Source organism: Metarhizium brunneum, chromosome 1, assembly GCF_013426205.1.
Source record: "Metarhizium brunneum chromosome 1, complete sequence".
Lineage (NCBI taxonomy): Eukaryota > Fungi > Ascomycota > Sordariomycetes > Hypocreales > Clavicipitaceae > Metarhizium > Metarhizium brunneum.
Window position 1 is genome coordinate 1,353,236 of NC_089422.1, and position 22,213 is coordinate 1,375,448.

At 52.9% G+C, this 22,213-nt stretch overlaps 7 protein-coding genes across 7 annotated transcripts; 3 read left to right on the top strand and 4 right to left on the bottom strand.

Moving 5' to 3' along the window:
* Nucleotides 1-129: 129 nt before the first annotated feature.
* G6M90_00g004200 (uncharacterized protein) lies at nt 130-2,326 on the bottom strand (the record flags this gene model as incomplete). The annotated part of the gene is made up of 2 exons (XM_014686586.1): nt 130-1,722; nt 1,910-2,326. 2 exons carry the CDS (start codon nt 2,324-2,326, stop codon nt 130-132), a joined length of 2,010 nt encoding a protein of 669 aa, XP_014542072.1.
* A 2,760-nt stretch (nt 2,327-5,086) lies between these two features.
* On the top strand, nt 5,087-6,798 carry G6M90_00g004210 (uncharacterized protein; the record flags this gene model as incomplete). Its single annotated transcript, XM_014686587.1, has 2 exons — nt 5,087-5,690; nt 5,765-6,798. 2 exons carry the CDS (start codon nt 5,087-5,089, stop codon nt 6,796-6,798), a joined length of 1,638 nt encoding a protein of 545 aa, XP_014542073.1.
* Nucleotides 6,799-10,233: 3,435 nt separating this feature from the next.
* Nucleotides 10,234-13,254, top strand: fsdR_0 (Fusaridione A cluster transcription factor; the record flags this gene model as incomplete). The annotated part of the gene is made up of 5 exons (XM_066129565.1): nt 10,234-10,434; nt 10,497-10,624; nt 10,711-10,775; nt 10,844-12,407; nt 12,462-13,254. The coding sequence occupies 5 exons, from the start codon at nt 10,234-10,236 to the stop codon at nt 13,252-13,254; spliced, it is 2,751 nt and encodes a 916-aa protein (XP_065985594.1).
* A 247-nt stretch (nt 13,255-13,501) lies between these two features.
* Nucleotides 13,502-14,531, bottom strand: ROX3 (Mediator of RNA polymerase II transcription subunit 19; the record flags this gene model as incomplete). The annotated part of the gene is made up of 2 exons (XM_014686589.1): nt 13,502-14,277; nt 14,378-14,531. 2 exons carry the CDS (start codon nt 14,529-14,531, stop codon nt 13,502-13,504), a joined length of 930 nt encoding a protein of 309 aa, XP_014542075.1.
* A 1,960-nt stretch (nt 14,532-16,491) lies between these two features.
* On the bottom strand, nt 16,492-17,267 carry G6M90_00g004240 (uncharacterized protein; the record flags this gene model as incomplete). Its single annotated transcript, XM_066129566.1, has 2 exons — nt 16,492-16,752; nt 16,854-17,267. The coding sequence occupies 2 exons, from the start codon at nt 17,265-17,267 to the stop codon at nt 16,492-16,494; spliced, it is 675 nt and encodes a 224-aa protein (XP_065985847.1).
* Nucleotides 17,268-17,814: 547 nt separating this feature from the next.
* LAE1_0 (Secondary metabolism regulator) lies at nt 17,815-19,107 on the bottom strand (the record flags this gene model as incomplete). The annotated part of the gene is made up of 4 exons (XM_014686591.1): nt 17,815-17,857; nt 17,922-18,809; nt 18,871-18,917; nt 18,982-19,107. 4 exons carry the CDS (start codon nt 19,105-19,107, stop codon nt 17,815-17,817), a joined length of 1,104 nt encoding a protein of 367 aa, XP_014542077.1.
* Nucleotides 19,108-20,416: 1,309 nt separating this feature from the next.
* On the top strand, nt 20,417-22,199 carry lolP1_0 (Cytochrome P450 monooxygenase; the record flags this gene model as incomplete). The annotated part of the gene is made up of 4 exons (XM_014686592.2): nt 20,417-20,600; nt 20,668-20,864; nt 20,960-21,970; nt 22,077-22,199. The coding sequence occupies 4 exons, from the start codon at nt 20,417-20,419 to the stop codon at nt 22,197-22,199; spliced, it is 1,515 nt and encodes a 504-aa protein (XP_014542078.2).
* Between the last annotated feature and the right edge of the window lie 14 nt (nt 22,200-22,213).

Below are 22,213 nucleotides of genomic sequence, written 5' to 3' on the forward strand. Positions count from 1 at the left end.
TGGCATCTACAAGTTATAACCTAGTATAGTCGAGCTACGTTGCGTAGATCGGCGAGCCGTAGTGTTCTGTATATTCGTACTAGTATGACAGTTGCCATCGTGCAGACTCATCATACACCGGCATCGCCCTTACCCAGCCTCGAATATCGCTCTCTTGGTCAGCTCGTCTCCAACCCATGCCGCGATTCTACTCCCCACATCCCCGACCAATCCGTCGTAATGCGGTCCGGGGAAAAACAGTCCACAGTGCGCACCGACTTCGTCTAGCCCGTCCATGTATACATCTACCCAGGTTGGATCTCTCGCCCCGTCCCGTTTGCTCGGCAAGGCACAAAACTTCTTCAGTTTCTTTGGCCTCTCTGCATCTTCGGTGCCGTCCTGTTCTCCGTGTCCCTCCGCGGCAACGGACTCGCTGGCTTGCTTCTCCTCACGGGCACGCCGTTTCTCTACCTGCTTCTCTAGTTTTGCTCTCGTCTTCTCGGCGTCCTTGGCCTGCTTTTCCGCCTCTTTCGCAGCCTTTTTGCGTCTCCTCTCGAGCACCTTTTCGCGCTCCTGTACCGCCTTGGCGCGGTCCTTGACAGCTTGTGCGTAGGCTTTTTGGAGGCGTTTTGATTCCCGTTCAGCTTGCTTTTTGGCGTCCTTGTCGAGATTGGCGTCTATATCTGGGAAGGTGGGTTTGCGTGGGAGGTCAGGAATAGGGGGGAGATCGAGGTCATCCGTTGTGTTTGTGTTTGCGGTTACGGTTTGGCTCTGGCATTCTTTGGTTTCGGCTTCGAAAAACGGGATGGGGTCTATGTCTTGCATCGATATTCGGCAAGCATTGTCTGAAGTTAATTCGAGGGTATCCTCTGCCGGGGTTTCGTGCTGTTCCTCTCCTTGGTTTTGTGCATCTTGTATGGTGCTAGTTTCGACAGTGTCTTCTATTTGGGGACCTGGATTTGCGCCCAACTGGATGGTTTCTTCCCCTTCCTTCTCTGGCGTATTTGGTATTTGGGGACCCGGACTCTTTGAGGCTGAGATATCCTGGATATCAAGCTCCGCAAGCTGCAGGTCTACAGAGTTCCGCTCTGCCCGTATTTCCTGGCTCTGTTCATTTTCGGCTTTGACTGGCTTCGGTCGACCAGGAGACAAAGTATAGTAATTTACAAACCGAACTCTGGCATACGCACCAGTCGGGTGACCTTGGGCTATCTTTTCGATCTCATCAACATCCTCTAGTGCCCGGAGTCGGTTATAGCGCACATGTAAACCACGATAATCTGCCAGACATCCACCAAATTCCAAGTGCGACGTAATGTGTCTTCCCACCGCGTTTAGCAGCCCTTCGCGTTTATGTTTGGCCGTGAAGTGGATGAGACGTTTGACCAAAGGCTTCTCCAGGAACGGGGCGTCATTGTAATAAGGTGGATCAAAATGGGGATCTGTAGGTTGTCGCTGCGGACGTGGCGAAGCTCCCGTGTCCATCGGGTCAATCCGTGAGTCGATGGATGGCAGTCTCTCAGATGAGGAACATGGCTCGGAATCAGGCGACGCGCTGAGCTTTTCCTGTCCTGGCTGCTGTTGCTGCTCCTGCAGGTCCCCTTGATTCGGCGAGGGTTGAAATAAGCTCGCAATACCTGAAACTACAATGCCAGGGTGTAGTCCCAGAAATGGCGAATCCATGGCAATGGTGCCCAAGATGCGATGCTTGAAGGGCTGCGTCTTGTACGGACTTGTGTTTGGCTATCAAGGTTAGCAGCATATTCGCCTTGTTTCCCGAGTGATAGCATGAATAACACATTGTACTCTAACATGGGAAAGCACACAGGCAAGAGGCACGACAGGGCATTTTCTCACACAACCTCATACTGACTAACAAAACGCGGCGGCGGTCAATGCAACATGGCGCACGGCATGACAAGAAACTCACCATCAAAACAACCTCACCAGCTAAGAGCCCCCCCATCGAATGCCCAACAAGGACCACATCCGTGCCGTCGCCCTCGTGCGGTTCCAACCACGCGCTAAAGTTATCCCTGGCGACCTCTATAGCCTTGTACGTCTTGTACCGCGGATATATCTTGGAATGGATCACATGAGTCTCGGCCAGCAGCTCCTTCAACAGCGCGTGAACATGTGCGGGAAAGGACCTGAACGACTGGTCGTTTCCGTAGAAGCCATGGATATAGACTATGAGGAGCCTCCGTTTGCTGAGCGATGCTTCGGAGGGGACGAGGGATTGGGTTGATGAGGTGCGCGGGTCGGAGGTATGTAGGGGTGGATTATCGAGAGGGTACGGCGAGAGGCGGGAAGGGGTTCGGGGAGGAAGTGGCGGAGGTGAGGACATTGTGCCTGTGATGGTTGTGGCAGATGGATGTGGCAGATGGATGTCATGGACGAGCCGTCAATGGCTCGTGGCCAGAATGTGACGCATTCAACAAATTTGTTTGTCGGAGAACTTGAGGGGTCCTCGACTGGTTGGTATGCTGGCCTCCCCGGTCACACACCGATATAGGCCGTGTAAGCATGTTCAACAACAAATATCCCCGAGACGTCTTGACAGGCTGTGACACTGCAGATCTCATCAACATTAGATCTGTTGAAGGTTGCCATATCCCATCACTTGATCTCAGCCAAACCCAAAATGACAAGCACCTACGGAGTAAAACACAGCGCTTCAATGCTGAGGTCGGAGGATTGCGTGGAGCCCCACACGCAACCGTTTCCGGTCCTGCTGGGTCCAGCTGTCAGGCAACTGGTCTACTGCGGAGTACGGAGTAACTACGGAACACTGAAAAACAATCGACCAAGATGAACCAATCCAGAGCCCACCAACCCCTCCAGTCCAGGCGAGGGAGGAGACGGGACGTTTGATCCAGACACCAGGTGGAAATGAAAAGAGCGCGTGGTGCCACTATTAATAGAAAAGGGCAAGACAGCGCCAATACAAGTAGTAGTACGGAGTTGTACTACTAGTACTAGTACGTGGTAGTATTAAATGCTGCTCCATGTTATACTTGGTACGTACTCCGTACTTGAGCTTCAATGACACGCGCAATGGAATGAAGACAACAATAAGCGACTCCAGCAATCGTCAGATTGTGCAGACTTGAATGTCAGCGGGTCACAGCGCATCCTTGACGGCTGATGGTGCAACATGGAGGATGCCTCTGTGCTTAAGTAGCTTTGCAAAGTTGTTTCAATATTCATTGCAACGTTCACCAAGGCCAATAGACGTTGGGCGGCGCCAATCACAATCCGACAATGCTCTGGTGGTTGCTTCGTCTGTGCAGTTCAGACGCGACGCAACCAGAGTTTGGAAGCCAGGATACCCATGAGCCTGTGAGTTGATCCCCGAGAACAAATTGACAAGAGCGGGCCCGGCCACTGGGTCCAGCTTCTTCAATTGGCCACACGGTAGGAACCCTGTCGCTGCTGCGGACAGACGCAAGTTCGCAACTGCTCTTTTTGTTTGGTCGCGGGCCTTTAATTTGCAACATTGAACCAACATGGCGAAAACATGGGCACCACGAGGCGAGTGCTCATCGGAAACAACAAACGCAGGACTTGGTACTCCGTACACGCGAGCCATTGCGTGCGTCGGCAGTGCATCCAACGCTGTTCGTATTCCAGATCTAGAGTCTCAGGTTGAGAGGTCCCGGGCCTCACTTGTCGAGTTGGGGCCTCGTGTTGATGGGGTCAATCAATTGATGGGGTTGATGCAGGTAACCCTTCGGTCTTGTAGCCCTTGATCCTCCTCAACTCCGCCGCCAAAACCTGCTCGGGGTTTTAATCATCGCCCTCATCATATGCCGCGGCGCTTGGCTTGCCAGCATAATGCTCAATTTACGCTCTCCCTTTAGCGTCGTGGACGATGGCCGGTTGTGCGGCAGGACCAATACTAACACTACTCCTACTCCGTACAAACCACCTTGGCCTGGACATGGAGAATCCGGAGGGACTGCACATGTGTCAATTGGCTTCATCGGAGGCTAGACACTCCATGTCTGGACTCCATGTACGGAGTATGCACAACATCATGAGCTGCTCACGCACGGATTGTACAATGAAATGGAGCCAAGAATACGGAGTAGCTGCTCGTCGGTAATTGTGTGTACGGAGTACCGTAGGGAACCACCAGATATTATTATTACTTTTGCATGCATGTTCGGTGCCTGTTCTGCAGCCAACTTCCACCTCTGTTGGCATCACCTTGTCCAATTCTGACTACAGTGAATTCTGATTGGTCACAGGCCCCGGCCCTGGCCGTGTTGGCGCACCCAGAAACCCCCTGCAAGCGAAATTACCTTTCGTGCCATCAACTGGCATCGAGTCTGGATACGGCCCAAGACCCGACCCAAGACGCAGCCATGCATGGCCCGGGCCTTGCGTGGTCCAATGCTTGCAAGTGCTAATCTGTCTCTCATTTTTTCCCACGACAAGTCTGCACTCATTCGTTTGCGGTTGTGTTGTCCTACGGCTGCGTGATTCCTCTCAAAGTCTCGCACCTTGGGCTTCTTGTTCCTTCCTCTCTTCCTTTTCCCCCTCCAGGCTGTTGTGATACCCCGTCGCCTCGCGATGCCCTTTTGCTCTTCCATCGACTGTTGGGCGTCGCCGATGAACTCGTCGTGAGCAACACGGCAATTCCAGCATCGTTACTTTCTCTCCATTCTTTAAGTCGTCATTCTTGTTTAGCGGCCCAGCGGTGCCGCAAGCCACTCGTTCACTTCACGCTCTGGCGAATTCTTTTCTGCGCACGCCAGCGCACCAGCACCTAATTGGCCAAGCAGCAGCATCAAACATTCAACGACCGATCGAAATCTGGTATACGGCGCCGACAACGACAAACTCGACAATCCATTGCTCGTTAGAGTTGGCTGTTTCTCCATTGATCGACGTTCTCTGTGGCAATCATGACGACGGTGCCTGCGCTGCATAACTAGAAACCCCCCATTCGTTTGTTTCGCCCAGCCCGCTGTCCGTCTGGGCAAACCCGCCTGGGCCTCTGCATCCTCGTCAGCCAAGAGGCCCCCGCAGCTGGAATACGACCGGCGTCGTTGGCCTCAAGCACTGCGCACTGGCGCTCATGCAGCTCCCTGCGGCCACCATGACTAAACCATCGCACGGGTCTTCACTCCTTCAGGCCCGCGACTCTCGTTCCCATTCCCATTCTCATTCATTCTTTCACCGGTTTCGACATCGCCCGCTCCATGCGCATGACCCAGAACAACAGTCCTTCGGCGACGACGCAGCTAGCGACAACGGCTTCGGGAATCACCTCGGAGCCAACGTCGAGCTGGACTCTTCCAACAATGCTCTCGCCAAGCGCGATGCGAGCGAAACTTCCCAACCGGTTGCCGTCAATGCTGTAGGTGATGAGCAGACTTCTCTCGTTACCCATGTCCGTCAGACTATTTCGCTCGTTCAATATGTTGACCCGTGGGGTTCGACCTATGAGACCAAGACCATCTATTCGCCGCCAAACACCGTTGTTGTTGATCCCAAGACTGGCGAAACCATCGATATTTCTAGCGGCCCCGAATCAACCGTAGCCCTTCCTGGGCCTACCCCAAGCGGGAGCACGTATTCCTCTTCGTCTCTCGATTCTGCTACGCCAACGTCGCTGAGCCCGACTCTCACATCTACACCTTCGTCTGCCACTGTCAAACCCGCCTACCCTAGCGTAGGCGACATTCGAAACTCAACAAGCTGTAAGCCGTCTCCGTCCTGTCACCTTGTTGCATCATCATGGCACGTATCATTTTTTTTAACTTGGATCCCATAGCCGCCTTTCCTAGCAACTCGTCGTTTGCTACACCGTCAAATAGTTCATCAATATATAAATTAATTTCCACCTCTGTGCCGATATCAACAGCCGATTCGTCAACAACCGATTCGTCAACCACCTCGGAAACGAAGAGTACTTCGACATCTGCCCACTCCACCCACTTGACTTCCTCGTCCTCTTTTTTGACCTCGTCCTCCTTCTCGTCGTCGGTATCGTCGTCGTCGTCGTCGTCGTCGTCGTCATCGTCATCGCCATCGTCATCGCCATCGACGTCATCTTCTTCGGCGACGACGACCGCACCGGGCAATGGCTATGGCACGATCACGGTTCCCGGCAGCCTGCCAACAACGCAATCGGAAGCCGGCTCTAGCAGCGGAGACAGCCTGACGCCCCAGCAGAAGCAGGTAATTGGTGGTGTAGTTGGTGCTGTGGCCGGCGTAGCAGTCATTGGCTTACTCTTGATGTTGTTTCTGCGGTGGAAGAAGAGGAAGGGCAGCTCTACCATACTGGACAGCCAATCAGGGGGGGCAACCTCGCGAACCCTTGGAGATGGTACATCAGGCGACAGCGGGTCAGGAGGAGCCATGGCGGAACGGGCAGCAGCCCCCGGGGCCGTGGCTGCCACTCTCGCTAGCCTGACGGGAAAACGAGCTCCACAAACCTCACACTCTGCAGACAGTGGTGAACGGGGATTCTACCGAGTTTCGGGCAGAAAACTTCCATCAGTGTTGCACAGCGGTGGAGATGGATATTCTGATCCTAGAGGAAGCGCAACCAGCGGTAGTTCAGACTACCATCGAGGCTCGCAGGCATTCGCGCCAACATCTGCAGGCAAAGGACAATTCGCCTTGGGAGTGCCCATGCGACCTATTAGCGGCGTCCCTATCATTCGATCCGGCCCAGCAAGGATACCTATCACCCAGAACCCGTTCGCCGATCCGCCTGCTTCACCTAACAATTTATCAACGAGGACGCTGGGATCCCGCGAAAGCCCAAGAGCTTCGGGGTCAAAATTTCAAGAAAAAATTTAGAGGAGACTTTTTCTGCTCTCCTGGACCCTTTCTTGTTATATTTTGAACAATCATCTTGCAGCCGGCGAGTTGCGTATTTATTCAATTTTTTCAAGATTTATTTAGAGCCTTCTATGTACATATTTGTCGCGTCTTAGATGCTCGTGTATTCATCACATCGGGGCTCTCGACCCCTCATTACCAACTGGGGCAATTTCTGACGTCGTTATCCGCGTTTGATATGAGCCCATTGGTTTATTAATATGAAGGGAAGGCTTATGAATCAAAAAGCGTGTTTAATTACGAGTCTTGTGTATTTATCCGTGATGTCATAGTTGGGGCTGGTTGTAGCTAGAGAGGTTGAGTTGACCATTTTGAAGTCTGACAAGCTGATGCGTGCAAATAACTACTGCCGTGCTTGTAGTCAAGGCTCCAATGGTATATCATCTGACCGCCAGGTGCTGCTATCAACCAGACATGACTTTGACGCATCATACTTAAGTACCTACCCTAGGTACCAAGTAGGACATGCACGTTCATTTCGCGTAGATGTGTAAGTGGCAAAGGTTTTGATTTTTTTTTTTAAAAAAAAAAAGTATAAATAAAAAACCAATCACAGAGCAACAGCGTCAGCGATTTCACTGCCATGATGCTCGTTTCAATCGAGGCATGAATCGACATGCATGCTTTGGAATCATTTGCGCATCTGACACAACGATGCGGCACGTGGTCGCATATCGGCACTTGGCTGACGTTTGGCCAGCCACAGCACTGCGACTTGGTGCGACAAAACGCAAAGGCCGCACAATCCGCGCTCAGGGAATCGGGCACGCATCTCAACCACCGGGGAATAAGGCTTGGCGAATCTCTGGCCCGGCAGTAATCTGCAGCATGGGGGGGCGGTTTACCTTTTCTGTGCGACTGCCGGCGACGTTTTGGCGCATTGCTAGTTGGTGGTTTGTAGGTTATGACGGGCGCACAAGCCCTTTTTTTGCTGCCGCAAGTCTGAGACCAGAACTGAAACAGGAACGTGGGGCGGGTTGGAGGAGCAGAAGCGGAATTATGCAAAGGCCAACGCCTTTTTCTATTCGACTGGACTTGACACTTTATCCATGACAAATACTTGACTGTTTTCCTTTCTTGCGGTTTGCTCCCTGTCGCTCAAAAGTGCACAGCCACTCCGCAATTAGGGGTTCCTCAACTTGACCAGGCGAGAAAGCTTGTAGACCCTGTTGCCTGCGGTCTAGGAGCGGAGTTTACGGAGTTGACGTTGCAGAGGAATTCACGCTAGGCTCTGTTGAAGAAGTAAGATGCTATCAATGATTGGGAGATTTTATTTTTGCCACGCTATTTTTGCCGTTGTCCATTACAAACAGGTGTAGAGAGCGCATGAATAGATAGGTGAGATCATGTTTCACGTGCAATTCCACGCGTTCTTTTTCTTTGCCAAGAATTCCTTCTTTCCGCATCTACGTGCTTGATGGTGCAAAATGTCAGCAGAGGTGGGCGAATGGTTATGTATCCCTTACGTTTTAACAGGCCCTGTTGCACATAGTCCATGTCCGAACTCCTCTTGTCAGCAGGAACAGGAGGATACATAGGGTCGCGCCAAGGTTAGCTCCGCCAGACACGGAGCACTTGGCATTCAATGGGGGCTGGGATGTATCAGCCCAAAGCTGGCTGCTGGTCTTGTTAAACAACGTCAAACATGCTCCCCAGCTGTGCTCCTGGGCCGAGGCTAGGAGCAGCTAGGTAACAAGGCGATAACCTCGAAACGCGATACCTCGCTAGTTGTAACGACTGCGGAAAAAAAGTTGACTCTCCTGCATAGTCGAGGTAGCTATCAGTCCCTAGTGTTGCAAATAGCGAAAAGGCTGGTAAAGGGGGGTCGACGAGACTCTCGACGAGCCGTGAATGATGAGATCTGACCATCGTTGGCCAGCATTGGCATTGCCACCGCCAAAGTCGGGTGGACAGGGGCATACGTCAGTACATACTACCGGCCATGGCGGAAGCGGTTGAAGACAAACGGCATCATGCGTTCTCGTCTCATGTTGGCCTTGCAGTGTCATGCTGCGGACATGGTCAACAACGGAGCCGTGGGGTGGCCAGGGCACTGGGGAAAGTCGGAACAGGATCCGAGAGTGTGGTAAACTGACGTGGGCAAAACGAGTCAATTGGTTTGAGAAGCAGGTTCACTTGATGCGTGGTCAAGAGTCAAGACTCCTCTCTGCCAGTGCAAGGGCCTCTCAGCCTCAACTGGCACTCCGTACATGTACGTGGTTGTACAACTCCAAGTGTCAATCCTGATGATCGTGTCGGCGAGATGCCGTCCAAGAGCGGTGCGGCTTGGCTCCAACAGGCCTGGAGGTGGGCTGGCTGCCTCGACATAGGCTTTGCCTCCAAAGTCAATGTAGTCGGTGACAAAAGTCCCAAGGTCCAGAGGGAAACCCGTTGTCAGGTCTCTCGGTATCACAAGTCGCATCGAACCAGAGGCCTGGCGTCAGGGCTGCAGGTCCCTGCCTGCTACCGGTTGAGTCTCTGAGTTACTGGGCGCCTGTCTGGTTGCCGGCCAATCCGGATGCACTCTCAGCTGGGCTGGTTCACATGCTGCTCGTTCAATGTTCCATCCCAAAGTTTCCTTGGATTTCTTCGTACTTATCATTGTAAGCTTCCGATTCCCTCTCTGAACACGGCACCAGTACGCCTGCCAACCTGCGCCCATCCATCCACGAACTCTTCGCCCCAGCCGGAATCTTGACGCCCGTGTTGGCTTATTTAGAATTGACAAGACGGTTGAGCCGCCAGACCCTGGCTTTTTTTGGGGCCAGCCCTGTGCACCCGTCATTCACTGCCCGACACCCGTTGACCAGGCTTGACTGCTGTCCGCCGCCGTGCTTATCCACCAGGCCACTCCGCCAGTCCGTGCCCCCCGCCAGTCCCAGACTTCCCTTGAGGACTTAAGATCCCCGTGGCCACTCACACCATCTGCGTTGAGCCATCGAATGGTTGTTTTAGATCGGCATCCGAATACGCCTTCTCCAGCCTACCTTTGCAATTACCAATACAAACCACTGGCCCTCCCCCTTCTCTCCAAACCGTCTCCCCCAACCCCGTGCCACCGTTGGCAACTTCTTTTTTTTTGTGTCTCGCCCAGTTCCGCATCGTCGTTGGACCTGACTCGACATCAAAATTCCACCGTGCTGCATCACACGCACCTGCAGAAGCCATCGCCGGCCGCGAAACTGGCCCGCACTCGAGAGGTTCTACAACGACAGAAATTCGCACAGGAAGCTCGAGCCACCACGATCGATTGCTCGCCTCGCCATTTTGCGCCAAACTTGCCCCCCTCCGTGCATGCGCTCCAAACCAGCTCTCTGAGCTTTGCCCTTCCGTCCATCAAGTCTGCCGATAGTCCCCTGCTTCCAGACGCCTATACATACTGTTGCTGTTGCCATGGACCACATGAACTTTCAGATACCCGGCATGGGACCACCGCCCATCATGAACCAACCGCCCCAGATATTTGGCGGATATGGCCCGGATGGTTTACCCAATGCTCCTCAGATACCGGCTGACCTGGCTGCACACATGTTTCCCGACACCCATCTTCTCATGGAAGACACGAACGAAGCCAAAAGAAGAAGAATTGCGAGGGTGAGAAAAATTCCACGCTCAGTCCTGTCGAGCTGAATGCTAATGCTGCATGGGGTCATAAGGCTTGTGACATGTGTAGGAAGAAGAAGATCAAGTGTGACGGCAAGCTGCCTGCCTGCACTCACTGCATCAACTACAAGACAGATTGTGTCTTCACCCAAGTGGAGAAGAAGCGAAGTCCTCCCAAAGGGTTGGTTCCCCTCGTCATATAACCGACACTGGCTCAAGCTAGCTTAACGAGTTCTCGGATGTCTGCTAACACGTACATCTTCGTAGAGCCAAATATATCGAAGGATTAGAGAATAGGTTGGGTCGCATGGAGCATTTGTTGCGACTCTCAGGTACGCCAACTTTTCGATGCCAGAATGAGCATTGACATATGTGATGACTAACAGCCATGGCAAAAAAGGCCTGCTGAGCGAGGATGACAGCGGTACCGACTTGGGCGCACTGGAGAAGAAATTGACAGAGAAATCACGCCAGGCCTCGACTGTTGCAACCAGTCCCATTTCTCCTTCACAGGCAACGTCAGGGCAGGATGGCACCGCCTCGACACCACAGAGTGCTCTCACATCGCCCGATCCAACCAAAGACAAGGACAAGGACAAGGACGAGAAACGCAAATCCACAACGCCCGGGGATGAGAGAACAGGTGACGGAGAAGAAGAGGTCGAAGCCCTTTCGGAGATGATGTGTTCTCTTGTTACCAATCAATGTGGCGAAACTCGATACATTGGCTCGTCTTCGGGCTTTTCCATCTTCTCACCAAAGGGTATTCAGTGGGTCAACGGGCGTACTGGGGACGATTCATTTGCCAAGATGATATCTGAGGTATCTGTGGATGATCACAAATGGACGAACTGGAAGCCTGAAGTTTTCGGTGACCTGTTCCAGCGACGGGTATTCAGGCCGCTGCCGCCGAAAAATGAGGCAATGTCCCTTTTACAGGACTACTTCGAGAACTTCAACTGCATGTTTCCCCTGTTTCACCAACCGACTTTCATGCATTTAGTTGAGAGACAATACTCGTCTGATCCGTATGAAGGCTCCGGATGGTGGGCAAGCTTGAACTGTGCACTGGCCATCGCGCATCGCCTACGGGTCATGAGCAACCTGGTGCCGCAGGAGGAGGATGAGAAGGCTTGGGCGTATCTGAAAAACGCCATGGCAGTATTTCCAGAGCTAACTATGCGGAACACGGATTTACTAAGTGTGCAGGCTCTGCTTGGCATGGCGTTGTTCATGCAAGGAACGCCGAATCCTCAGCCCACCTCCCTCTTGATTGCTGCCGCCATTAGGCTTTCGCACAGTATCGGACTTCATAAACGTGGAACGGGATTCAACTTGAACCCCATCGAAATCGAACAACGAAAGAGAGTATTTTGGATTGCATACATGCTAGACAAGGACCTATGCCTTCGATCTGGACGGCCAGCTGCACAAGATGATGACGATATGAATGTGGAGCTTCCGGACGCCAACCCCCCCGACAACATTGGAAACATCCCTCTGGCGGATGGAAAGGGCAAAATGAACCTCTTCCGTGTTATTTGTGAATTTACTGTTATTGAAAGTAATGTTTACAAGCGGCTGTACTCGACAAAAGCGACGAAACAATCCGATGGAGAGCTTTTGAATACCATCGGTGAACTGGACCAGGAATTGGAGGAATGGAAGGACAGAATTCCCGTTGACTTTCGACCGGAACATGAGATAAAGGCGTCCCATACACCGTTGATATTGCATGTTGTCATGCTCCATTTCACGTACTACAACTGTTTGACGACTATTCATCGCATGTCAATTCACCATGGTTATTGGACAAGCAGACTGTCAAACTATGCCATTCAAGGCTTGAATTCGAGGCCTCTGAATCCAAGGGTTTTCTCTTCCGCTCAACTGTGCACAGCAGCCGCTCGAGCCTCAATCTCTCTGCTGAAATATGTCCCACAAGGTGACTTTTCATGCGTTTGGTAAGTCATAGTCTTAATGACAGGACAGGTACAGAGCTAACAATACATGACCAGGCTCATTCTTTACTTTCCCGTGTCAGCACTCATGACTTTGTTCAGCAACATTCTTCAAAATCCCCTTGACCCCCGTGCCAAGTCTGATACAAAGTTGATGGACCTTGTTGTTACATTCTTATCGATGCTGGGCCAAGAGGCTGAACAGGGAGGCGTGCACCGCATGCTCGGCATATGCTCCGAATTCGTACGTATCTCTAAAGTGGTGATTGAAAGGGCAGAAAAGGAGCAGTCTTCTAGGCGAAAGCGCAAGAATGTAGACTCGGGATCGAAAAACAGCACTGTAACAAACTCTTCCAGCAAGCCATCTGTACAAAGTACGCCGGGCGAGACAGCATCCTCAGAAACGCCCAGACCTACCACCGCGACAACACCCACGCCAACGCCACACAATCTTTCCATCTCTTCTGCCTCCAGAGATGCGCTGGCAAGTCTCACGTCAACCAGTCCAGCAGACAGAAGAGGTTCCTTTGATCCTTCAGCAGTCATGTCGATGAATAGTCAATCTCCCTCTGGCGGCTCAACCAGCTGGCAGCAAGAGTTGCAACCTCCTCAAAATGGAGACTTTGACTCATACAACAACATGAATGCCTTTGGTGCCATTGGTGTGTCCCCGCCACCCGTACCACTGACGGCTCGGCCTTTTGCACAGCCCCTGCTCCCACAAGACTTGTTCGGTCTTCCAGCGACGTTGGATTGGAGCTGGGCCGAAATGAGCGGCGGTGCCTACCCGTCAGTTGAGAATGGGAACTATGGTGGCGAGCAACCAGATCTGTCCACAACTGGCGTATAGTGCGTGGAATTCCCTCCGAGGTGTTGAGATGTCTGCTTCGTTACGTCCTTGTGTTTCAGCATGAGCACCTGATGCCCCATTAATGGTAACACATGATATTGGACGCAATATTCTGAATGAGACAATGTGAGATGACGGAGTTGAAGGACAACCAGGCATAGAGTTTTTGTTTCTTTTGGTGTATTTGGATCATGGATAAAATCTCTCCTTTATGGTTTAGTTATATACAAGTGTACATTAATACCTCTCAAGCACCGACCATGCCCGGGCCGTAACTTTGTTGACGCATGAGAGCATTAGGTGGCGACGCTGCCGTGTTCTTCAAGGCCATGTCAGACGAAAGTGACTCGTTGCCGTTTGTGCTGTCATAACCTACTTTTTTCCGACGCTTTTGACCGCCCTCGCCTTCTCCCGTAGAGTATCCAGTATCCATGCCTCCGTCGTCATCGGGGTATCCTTCGCCATACCCTTCGAAGCTGCTATCGCCATATGATCGCTTCTTGACATTCCTCCGAGGCCGGTTGGGGTCCTGCCCAGCAAGAATCGGAGGTTTTGGTCGACCTATCGTATTGGGTGTTGAAGCTAAGGGGGTGCCCGGCGCTGATGGCTTCGCAGAGATTGGTTTTGACGCATTGCCACTGGACGGTGCCAAGTCTCCCAGCACCGACGAGTCCCAGACCGGCTTGGGTATGGGCCCCTTGGACATGTTCATGGCACGGCCAAGGTTCGAGAGCGTCGTCGCGGATAACCCGTCGGTAATTTCGCGACCTTTGACCTGATGGACGTTCCACTCCAGCTCGGGGACTTGGAGGATCGCCATGAACTCTGAGGGCGCGTCTTCCTTTTTCTTCTGGACGTCGAAATGACCGGCTACCCCTAATCGCTTTATGTGACCCTTGTATGTTTTCCGTAAAGCGTTCTTCTCCCCGTTGGGCTTCTCTCGCGCTACTTCGGCGGCGAGGCTGGTGAGGCCGCACATCTCGTACAGGTCTTGGGCTATCCTGGTGAGAGGCTCGGGATGTGCTGCATCAAGATTAACAACAGGACACTTCTCCTAGAGAGACGACCGACGAGAGCCTTGGACCATGGGCACGGGCAGAGGAGCAGGGCAAGGGTCACGTACGTGTTCTGCAGAGAAGGTATTTCTCCCCGACGTCCAGGTGCAGGTCCTCAATACCCAACCGGCTATCCCCGAGATGCATCTTCTTCTGGTCGCGGTCGCGGTCACCGGTATCGCCTAGCGAGCGCTTTCGTTTGTGCGGTGAGTCGTCGGACATGGCTTGTTAGGCTGCGAGGGCGACGTGGTTTGCGATTGCTGCTCCGCTGGCCGACGTATTTTGTAACAAGGAGTGAGGAATGGTGATGCAGCCGGTGGTGGAGGACGGAGCATATGGAGCGCCCAGGTGGAGGCTCGCGCTCTGGGAGCAGATGTCCGATAAAAGCGGGGCCCTGGACAGCGTAGTGGAGCTGGGCGGATTCGCCTAGAAGTACTCCGTACTAGTACTAGTACTCCATGCAAGAGAGGTTCGGTTTCTTTTGTTCAGGTTGTCAAGTTCACTCAGGCTGTGAATGGGCAGCCGAGGCCTTATGTACACATCCTCGAAGGCTGAACTTTATCCAAAGAGTTCATCACGCATTTAAACATCCATCGCAGTGAAGGTTTACTCGCCCCGAGCCGTCGAAAGGATGCAGATGCGGCAGCCGCTAAAGTTACTCCGTATTCCAAATCGGGCGCAGGGTTCCTTGGCCAATTTGGGATAGAGAGACTAGGTACGGAGTACTAGTCTGTTCAGCGACACGCGACAAGTCACATGATGCCATTCTTGTGGTGAACATATTTCGCACTGGTGGGGAACTAGCGTGAAACAACTCTTTTTTTTCTCCTTTCCAAACAAACAAGACCACTACTCGCAAACAAATCGCAGTTTGCCCTGACTTTGCTCAACCCCGACGCTACTGACGATCTCGAGCCGTGGTCGAGAATAACCCTTCAACCTTGCCTAAAACCATCATCACGAGGGCCCCTCGTGCGGCTACCATGATGCGGTGATGACCTGACGCAAGTGACATTGTACGACAGCCTTCGATTGTCCGTCCACCTTGAACAATTGCTGGGTAGCTTTGCCTGTGCGTCTCGCTTTCTGGATGCTGCTGTCTCGAACAAATCTGTCCTCCCGGACCCTCGCAAAGCACCCTGTTTATGTCCATTAAATTATGTCTGGATAGCCGTTATGCATGGCTGTGGACATCTGTTCTCGAGCTGGTAAGTCCACTGTGATGACAATCCCATGTCCTCACTCGTAGTGATGAATTGTGCATCTCTGGTAAACCTATCAGCCATGATTGTAGTCGATGGCCTTGATTGTGTGCATTGTCACACACTACAGGCCATCAACCGCTTGGCTGTGGGAGGAAATTGGCATGTCTGAACAAGATTATACTCAATTGGTCATGTGCAGCCATTGGAGCAGCCCAAGCTGACCAGTGGTTCGTCCAGATAGAAAATTGAGGTAACGGCGGCTTGAGCCTGATTGAACACGGTTCCCAGCTTTGACGCGCAATTTACGAGACAAACACCCCGATGAGAAGCATACTGTAATGGCATGGTGTCCACAAGTACCATCCATTCACAGCTGACATTTTGGTATTCCACGAGCGGAACATTCGAGAACATCCTGCGGCACATGTTCTAAGCTAGGTTCTTTGGTGGCATTGGCCGCCATGCGCCCTATCCAGCAGCACGTCTATGCTCCTATCTTTATGTTCTATACCTTCGAGATATAGATTGCCACCGGCCTAAAGTCATGGCATGTGCGGCAGCCCAGGCCTATACGCTAACAAAAGATTTGTTCCGCCGGCCATGAAAGGAGAACAAACCCCAATTCTAGTCAATGGCATAACTGCGTTGTGGGGGCCATTGAAGCTCGATAGAACAGCGTTTGAACCGTAGCCATTGTACCTCTCTGAAGACCGTATTTGTTCCGTAGCAAAAGAGCTCCGCTCCCTAGACAGCGATTCGAAACTCGGGTCTGCATCGTGTCCAATATCACAAGCAGTAGCTGTCCTCTGCCCTGGGCTGAGCCCATTGAAACAAGGATGCATGAGCATCTTTCAGGGCAGGACCAGTCCGTTTGCTCCCAACCAGACAAAGACTGACCCGTCGATTCTCACGGATACCATCTCAGCCGTGAACAGCAATCGAGATGAGTCCAAAGTTATGCCCTCAGGCCACCTCGCTCAGCCCATTCTAGGCTTCCGTCTCACCCATACTGTCCTATCTTGAGCGCCCACATCATCGCCCCCTCTGCGATCAACGACCGTGACCCCATCCTTCTCACGCAACTGAACCTCCCAGACGGCAAGCTTGTAAGCGGCGCGGTCCGCCGTGCCAGTAAACAGGTCAAACGACCAGCCGTGTTTCGGGCACGACAGCCCAGCACTAAGGACAACTCCGAAATCCTCAATGTCGAACGGGATCCCATTCGATAGAGGATACGACTGGTGCGGGCAACGCTGCACGGTTTCCATCCCGCCCTCATTAGCCAGCGACATTCTTGGTCGTGGAAAAAAAGGGGGGTCTGTATCGGGGAAAAACTCACATGGTCTACTGCGTGGAAGTTGCCTCGGTACTGAAACACCAGGACTTGATCTTTCAGCTCGTCTCCCACGACAGGCGACTCCAGACTCTCGGGGGAGATGTGCATCTCGGATGCCTGCGAGGGCTGGTCTTTGGGGACGTGGAAGATTTTGCACCCCGGCGTGAGCTGGGCGTCGCAGAGCCGCGACCGGATGAGGCTGCCGGCGTCTTCGCCCAGATTCGGGAACGACGATGCCGGGCCGGCGGAGATCCAGCTTGTGTCCGGACGGGATCTGAGCCAGTTCATTTCCGAGGGCTTTGGTCGGGCGCTGCCTTGGGCTGGGAGGGTGTTGGAAGAGGCAGCGTCGACTTGGTGGTGCTCCCGACGCCGTCGGCACTGTGGAACCCCTGATCGCTGGGCTGCTCGTCCCTCCATGTCCGGCGCGAGAGGGTGAGGCCGCCGGAATGGCAAAATACCCATATAGTACACGTCTTTGGTGGAAAATTAGCTAATTCCAACGTATATGTAGGCGCTGCAGGTATGGTGGTTTTGTTCAAGTGGTGCGCAGGACTTGGAAAGGAGCGCTGGGTCTTTGACGCTGTTGAGACTTGGCCATGCTGCTGCATATCCCAATTGCAAGCTACATGGCCGCGAGGACCAGGACCGTCGGGATGCGGCAAGGAAAAGAAAGCATCAGCCACGTGTCTAGTCTATTGGACATATGGCTCAAGAAATTTACATATAAAGACGTGGCTTGAACCAATGCAGAGTTTCAGCATGGTACCAGGAGTCATATAGAAGTTACGCCAAAGTCATTGGTTGAGCAAGTCTTGATATCAATACAACACTTGAACAATAAGATGGATAATAAGACGATTGAAAAACGAGGTGAAGTGGCAACAGGTTTTCAATTTCAAAGCGCCTAAACACATTTATACGCCCGCGAGGGTATCGCAACTACATTATGAATTATGAACTACCTCTAGCTTGTAGCAGTCTCTGGTTTCTGCGCAAACGCATTCGTCCTATAAACGCATTAGCACACTGATCTTGTTGAAAAAAAGAGTCGAAAAAAGCAGGCATGCTTACACAAGATAATACGGCCGGCTCTTAGTATGCCGCAGCGCAGTTCGCATCTCGGCCAAAAAGACCTGGACGCGTGCGTACTCCCAGCCCATGATCTCTCTCAAGAGGAACAACGCAAATCCCTCCAGGCTGTCTTCCATAAAGGTCAGATTGTACAGTCCAATCTGTTTGTAGGTGTAGTCGGTACTCCAACCGCCCACCGGCACCTGATAATACTTTTGAGTGATGTGTTCGAATCCCGCTTCGCGCATGTATCGCGTCATGCGGCCGTTCATGCCGATCCGCAAGCTCTTGCCCATCCGGTCACCCGCCTCCATGAATACGGTGCCCCACCGCTTGAAGATGTGATCTGGGTCGTCTCTGATTTCGGGCAAGTCGCTGTGCAGGGTGATGGTGAATTCGAAGTCTTCCAGCCATCCGCCGGGTTTGAGGGCCGTGTACGCCTGGTGGTAGAGTCGCGGCCAGTCGCCGATGCTACCGTATAGGGCGCGCATGTGGATGAAGTCAAAAGAGGAGGGGTTGAAGGTCCAGTCGAGCTGGGCGTCTTCGATCTCAAAGGTCAGATTTTGAGGTACCCAGACTGGTTGGATGGGGCTGATGTCTGTGCCGATGATCTCAGAGGACGGGTAGGCGTCGGCCATGTCGATGGCCCAGATGCCCGTTCCGGTGCCAACGTCGAGGACTTTGGTTGGCCTCTCGGGGATTGGCGCCTCGAAGAGTCGGTCGCCCAGGAGTAGGGTAATAAAGTGGTGGGCAATGTCAAGCCCTAGGTTTTGTGTGTCATCATTTGGACCCCAGTATTCAGTGGTGCTGGAGTTCTGGTACGTGCGACCATGGAGGTCGCGGTAGTTGTAGATGCTTTCGTTGAGGGAAACAGTCGATGACAGAATGCTTTGCGATTCAGTTAGAAGATTGAGTGGGATTGCCAATGAACAATATAGCCCGTTCGTACCTGCCCTCGTCGCCCAGCGCTGAGTCGGTATCGTCATCAGTCCATCTCTACAGATTGATTGGGAGTCAGTTTTCGTCCTTGGCAGCCGAATTGGCATGGGTCAATTCGTACAAACGGGATTTGCGTATTGGTAGGGCGGTCGTCGGCAAGCAAGGGAGGCGCAGGGTCGCCCGCAGGTGAGAGAGGCTTGGGCGACGGAGACTGCTTCGCCTTGTCTGGCATCTTTGGGCTCGACATGATGTCGGTCGCTTCGTGGTCTACCACGAAGTCGAAGAACGGGGGGTTTGCTCTATGGCTTTTGAAAGGCGCATGATAGGACAACCCGTGTGAGAATGCCTATCTGAACAAAGTCGTAGCGAAGCGGTTGAGGTTGGGCCGTTTTCCCGCGTTGCCCGTCAATAGTCTTTTGCTTTGCTCAAGGTCGCAAGCAAAAAGGTAGTCGAGACGATGATAGGTGGTGTAGATGACAAACAGTCGAGCAATAATGGGGGATTTGACTCAAATTACCCAATCAATCCCTCGCCGATGGATACGCAAGCTGGTCCGTCCCTCGTGTCCTGTGTTTCCCGTGCCAAGTGTTCCAGACCAGTCATTACACCTTTTCAGTTTCTGGAGTGTGTGCCACGAGTACTACATCCGGCCAGCACCAGGCCACCGACAGGAAACGGCTCTTGATGTGGAAACGGCGGCGGCCATGAGCCAAAATTGGCTGTGGGCGTCAGCTAGACTATGTGGCGCTTCTGTCCGTCTCTCATAAACAATGTCTTGGGTAAAGTTTGCATCTATGCACGATACAGAAGTCTGCATGAGGTTGCAGTCACCAACACAGTCCACAATGTCCAGGGTGGGGCAAGAATCGACTTTCAGAACACCACGACGCCATATAGCCAATGACGACAAATCAAGTGGAGTCTGCACCTATTGAGCCAACTGACACTCTTAGCCAACCAATAGGATGGAACTTTGGTGCCGCTAAGGAAAAGCTAAACCGCATTTTGCTTTGTAGAACAAGAGAAGAGTTAACAACTCGATTCCGTGGTGCGGAGTTATCACTGGCACGCCAGTCCACACTTTACTGCCAACCAAGCCAAAGTTTTGCGGCGCTGTGCCGATATGTTGCCACCATTCCTGCTTAACCGATCAGCCCATTGTCGGTTTCCGATCGCAGAGACGTTGCACCGGCGTCGTGGTCCTGCTGGGAAACAAACATCGCCATGCGAATTGGACCCTCCAGGAGGCAAGGGACTCCGCGAGTCCACCATGCAGAAACCATGCTGCCACTGGCTACCAATGGCAACACGCATGTCTGAAAAGTGTCTAGTTGTGGTTGGACCGTAATAGCTGCATCAACCCATGTCGACAGGGAAGCCATTCGATCCACGCCATCGGGGCCACTGTTCCTATACCGTGCCCTTGGTCCGGGACTCATGGGGCGAGGTGCAAATCCGCGGGGAGGATATTGTATGAGCGTGGAAATGGTTGGAGATTTTTTTCACTCTCGGCATCGCAGTCCATATCCGTCAGTCCGTGTGCTGATTTTGTCGTGATGCAGCTGACATCGCTGGCGCTGGGCCTCATCGGCCTGTATATTCTGAGACTGACATGGCAGTTTTTCAAGCTCAGAAGATTCGCGGGCCCGCCATGGACCGGACTTAGCAATGTTCCTCACAGTCGAGCCATGCTTCGCGGGGACTGCCACAGGTGGTATGCCGATGTGAACAGGAAATACGGTCAGTAGTATCACATCCATCCAGCTGCTGCCAAATTGTTCATCTTGGTGACTCGGGACATCATCAGGACCCATTGCGAGGGTAGCCCCAAATGTCCTCATCACCTCATCTCCAGAGGTTTGGACACACGTAAACAACACTCCGGGGTACCGACGCTCGCCGTGGTACTACAACGCATGCCGCATCGAGTATCGCCGCGATAATGTCTTTAGTGAGACTGACAACGAAAAGCACGACCGGAGGAGAAAGCAAATGGCCCCCGGCGTATGTCGATATAACCCCTTCATCCACACGTTACCCAAGACAAGGGCCTTGGGGGGAGGCATTGAGTGAATCCCACTGACGACGGCCTGCGACAGTACTCTGGCAGAGAGAACCTTGATCTCGAAGCCTCCATAGACGAATGTCTCACCCAGCTCATGCATCTTATCCGTAGTAAATATGTCTCGTCCACAGGTAATGCACCGCACATGGATCTAGCCACAAAAGCCCAATTCTTCACCATCGACGTCATCAGCAAGGTCGGGCTCGGCACGGCTTTTGGCATGCTACAAGCCGACCACGACATCGACGACTATATCAAGTCCAGCGCCGAAGGTCTCACCATCGGTAACACAGCCTTGGCCATGGGTTTCAGCTGGCTCGCCCACTCGCCCTTCATCGGGAAATTCATCGCCCCTTCGCCCAAGGACAACAGCGGGTTTGGCAAGATGATGGCCACGTGTTTCCGGTACGTGGACCAGCGCGCCGCCAACCCGACAGACAAGCGGTCCGACATGCTTGCGTCGTTTATCCGACACGGCCTGTCTGGCGACGAGCTGAGGACCGAGGCTCTGGAGCAGATCATCGCAGGGTCCGACACCACGGCCACGGCTATTCGGGCGACACTGCTTCACATCATGACCAATCCGCGCGTCTACGCCAAGCTGCAGCGTGAGATTGACGATGCCGTGCGTGATGGCCGGGCGCCCGCGCCCGGAGACGGTCTCATATCTGCCACGCAGGCGAAGCAGCTTCCCTACCTGCAGGCTGTTATGAGGGAGGCCCTGCGCGTTCACCCTCCCGTCACCAACATCTTTTCTCGTGACGTCCCGGCGGCCGGTGACATGGTAACCATTAGCAGCTGCGATGGGACAAAGATCTTCTTGCCTGGCGGTGTGTCTATTGGCTACTCGGCATACGCCATGCACCACGACAAGGAGATCTACGGCGACGATGCGGAAGCTTTCCGGCCAGAGCGTTGGTTCGAGGCAGATGAGGCTAAATTACACGTCATGACGGCCACCAATGAGCTCATTTTCGGACATGGCAAGTTCCAATGCCTCGGGAAGAGAGTCGCTCAGGTTGAGCTTGGAAAGTTGGTATTCGAGGTGAGTGCGCCGAAAAGAAAGGGGGTGGTGGTGGGAAACCTGTTGTGTGACGTGTGAAAGAAGGGACATGCTGGGCTAACTCTGGATTGTTATTATTTCGCTCTAGACGTTCCGCAACTTTGACATGGCTGTAGTTGACCCGACTCGGCCGTGGAGACTGCAGAATTGCCTCGGGCTGCTTCATATTACGGACATGTGGGTGCAGGTTTCGGAAAGGACGATTGCCTAATCTTCAATGACGGA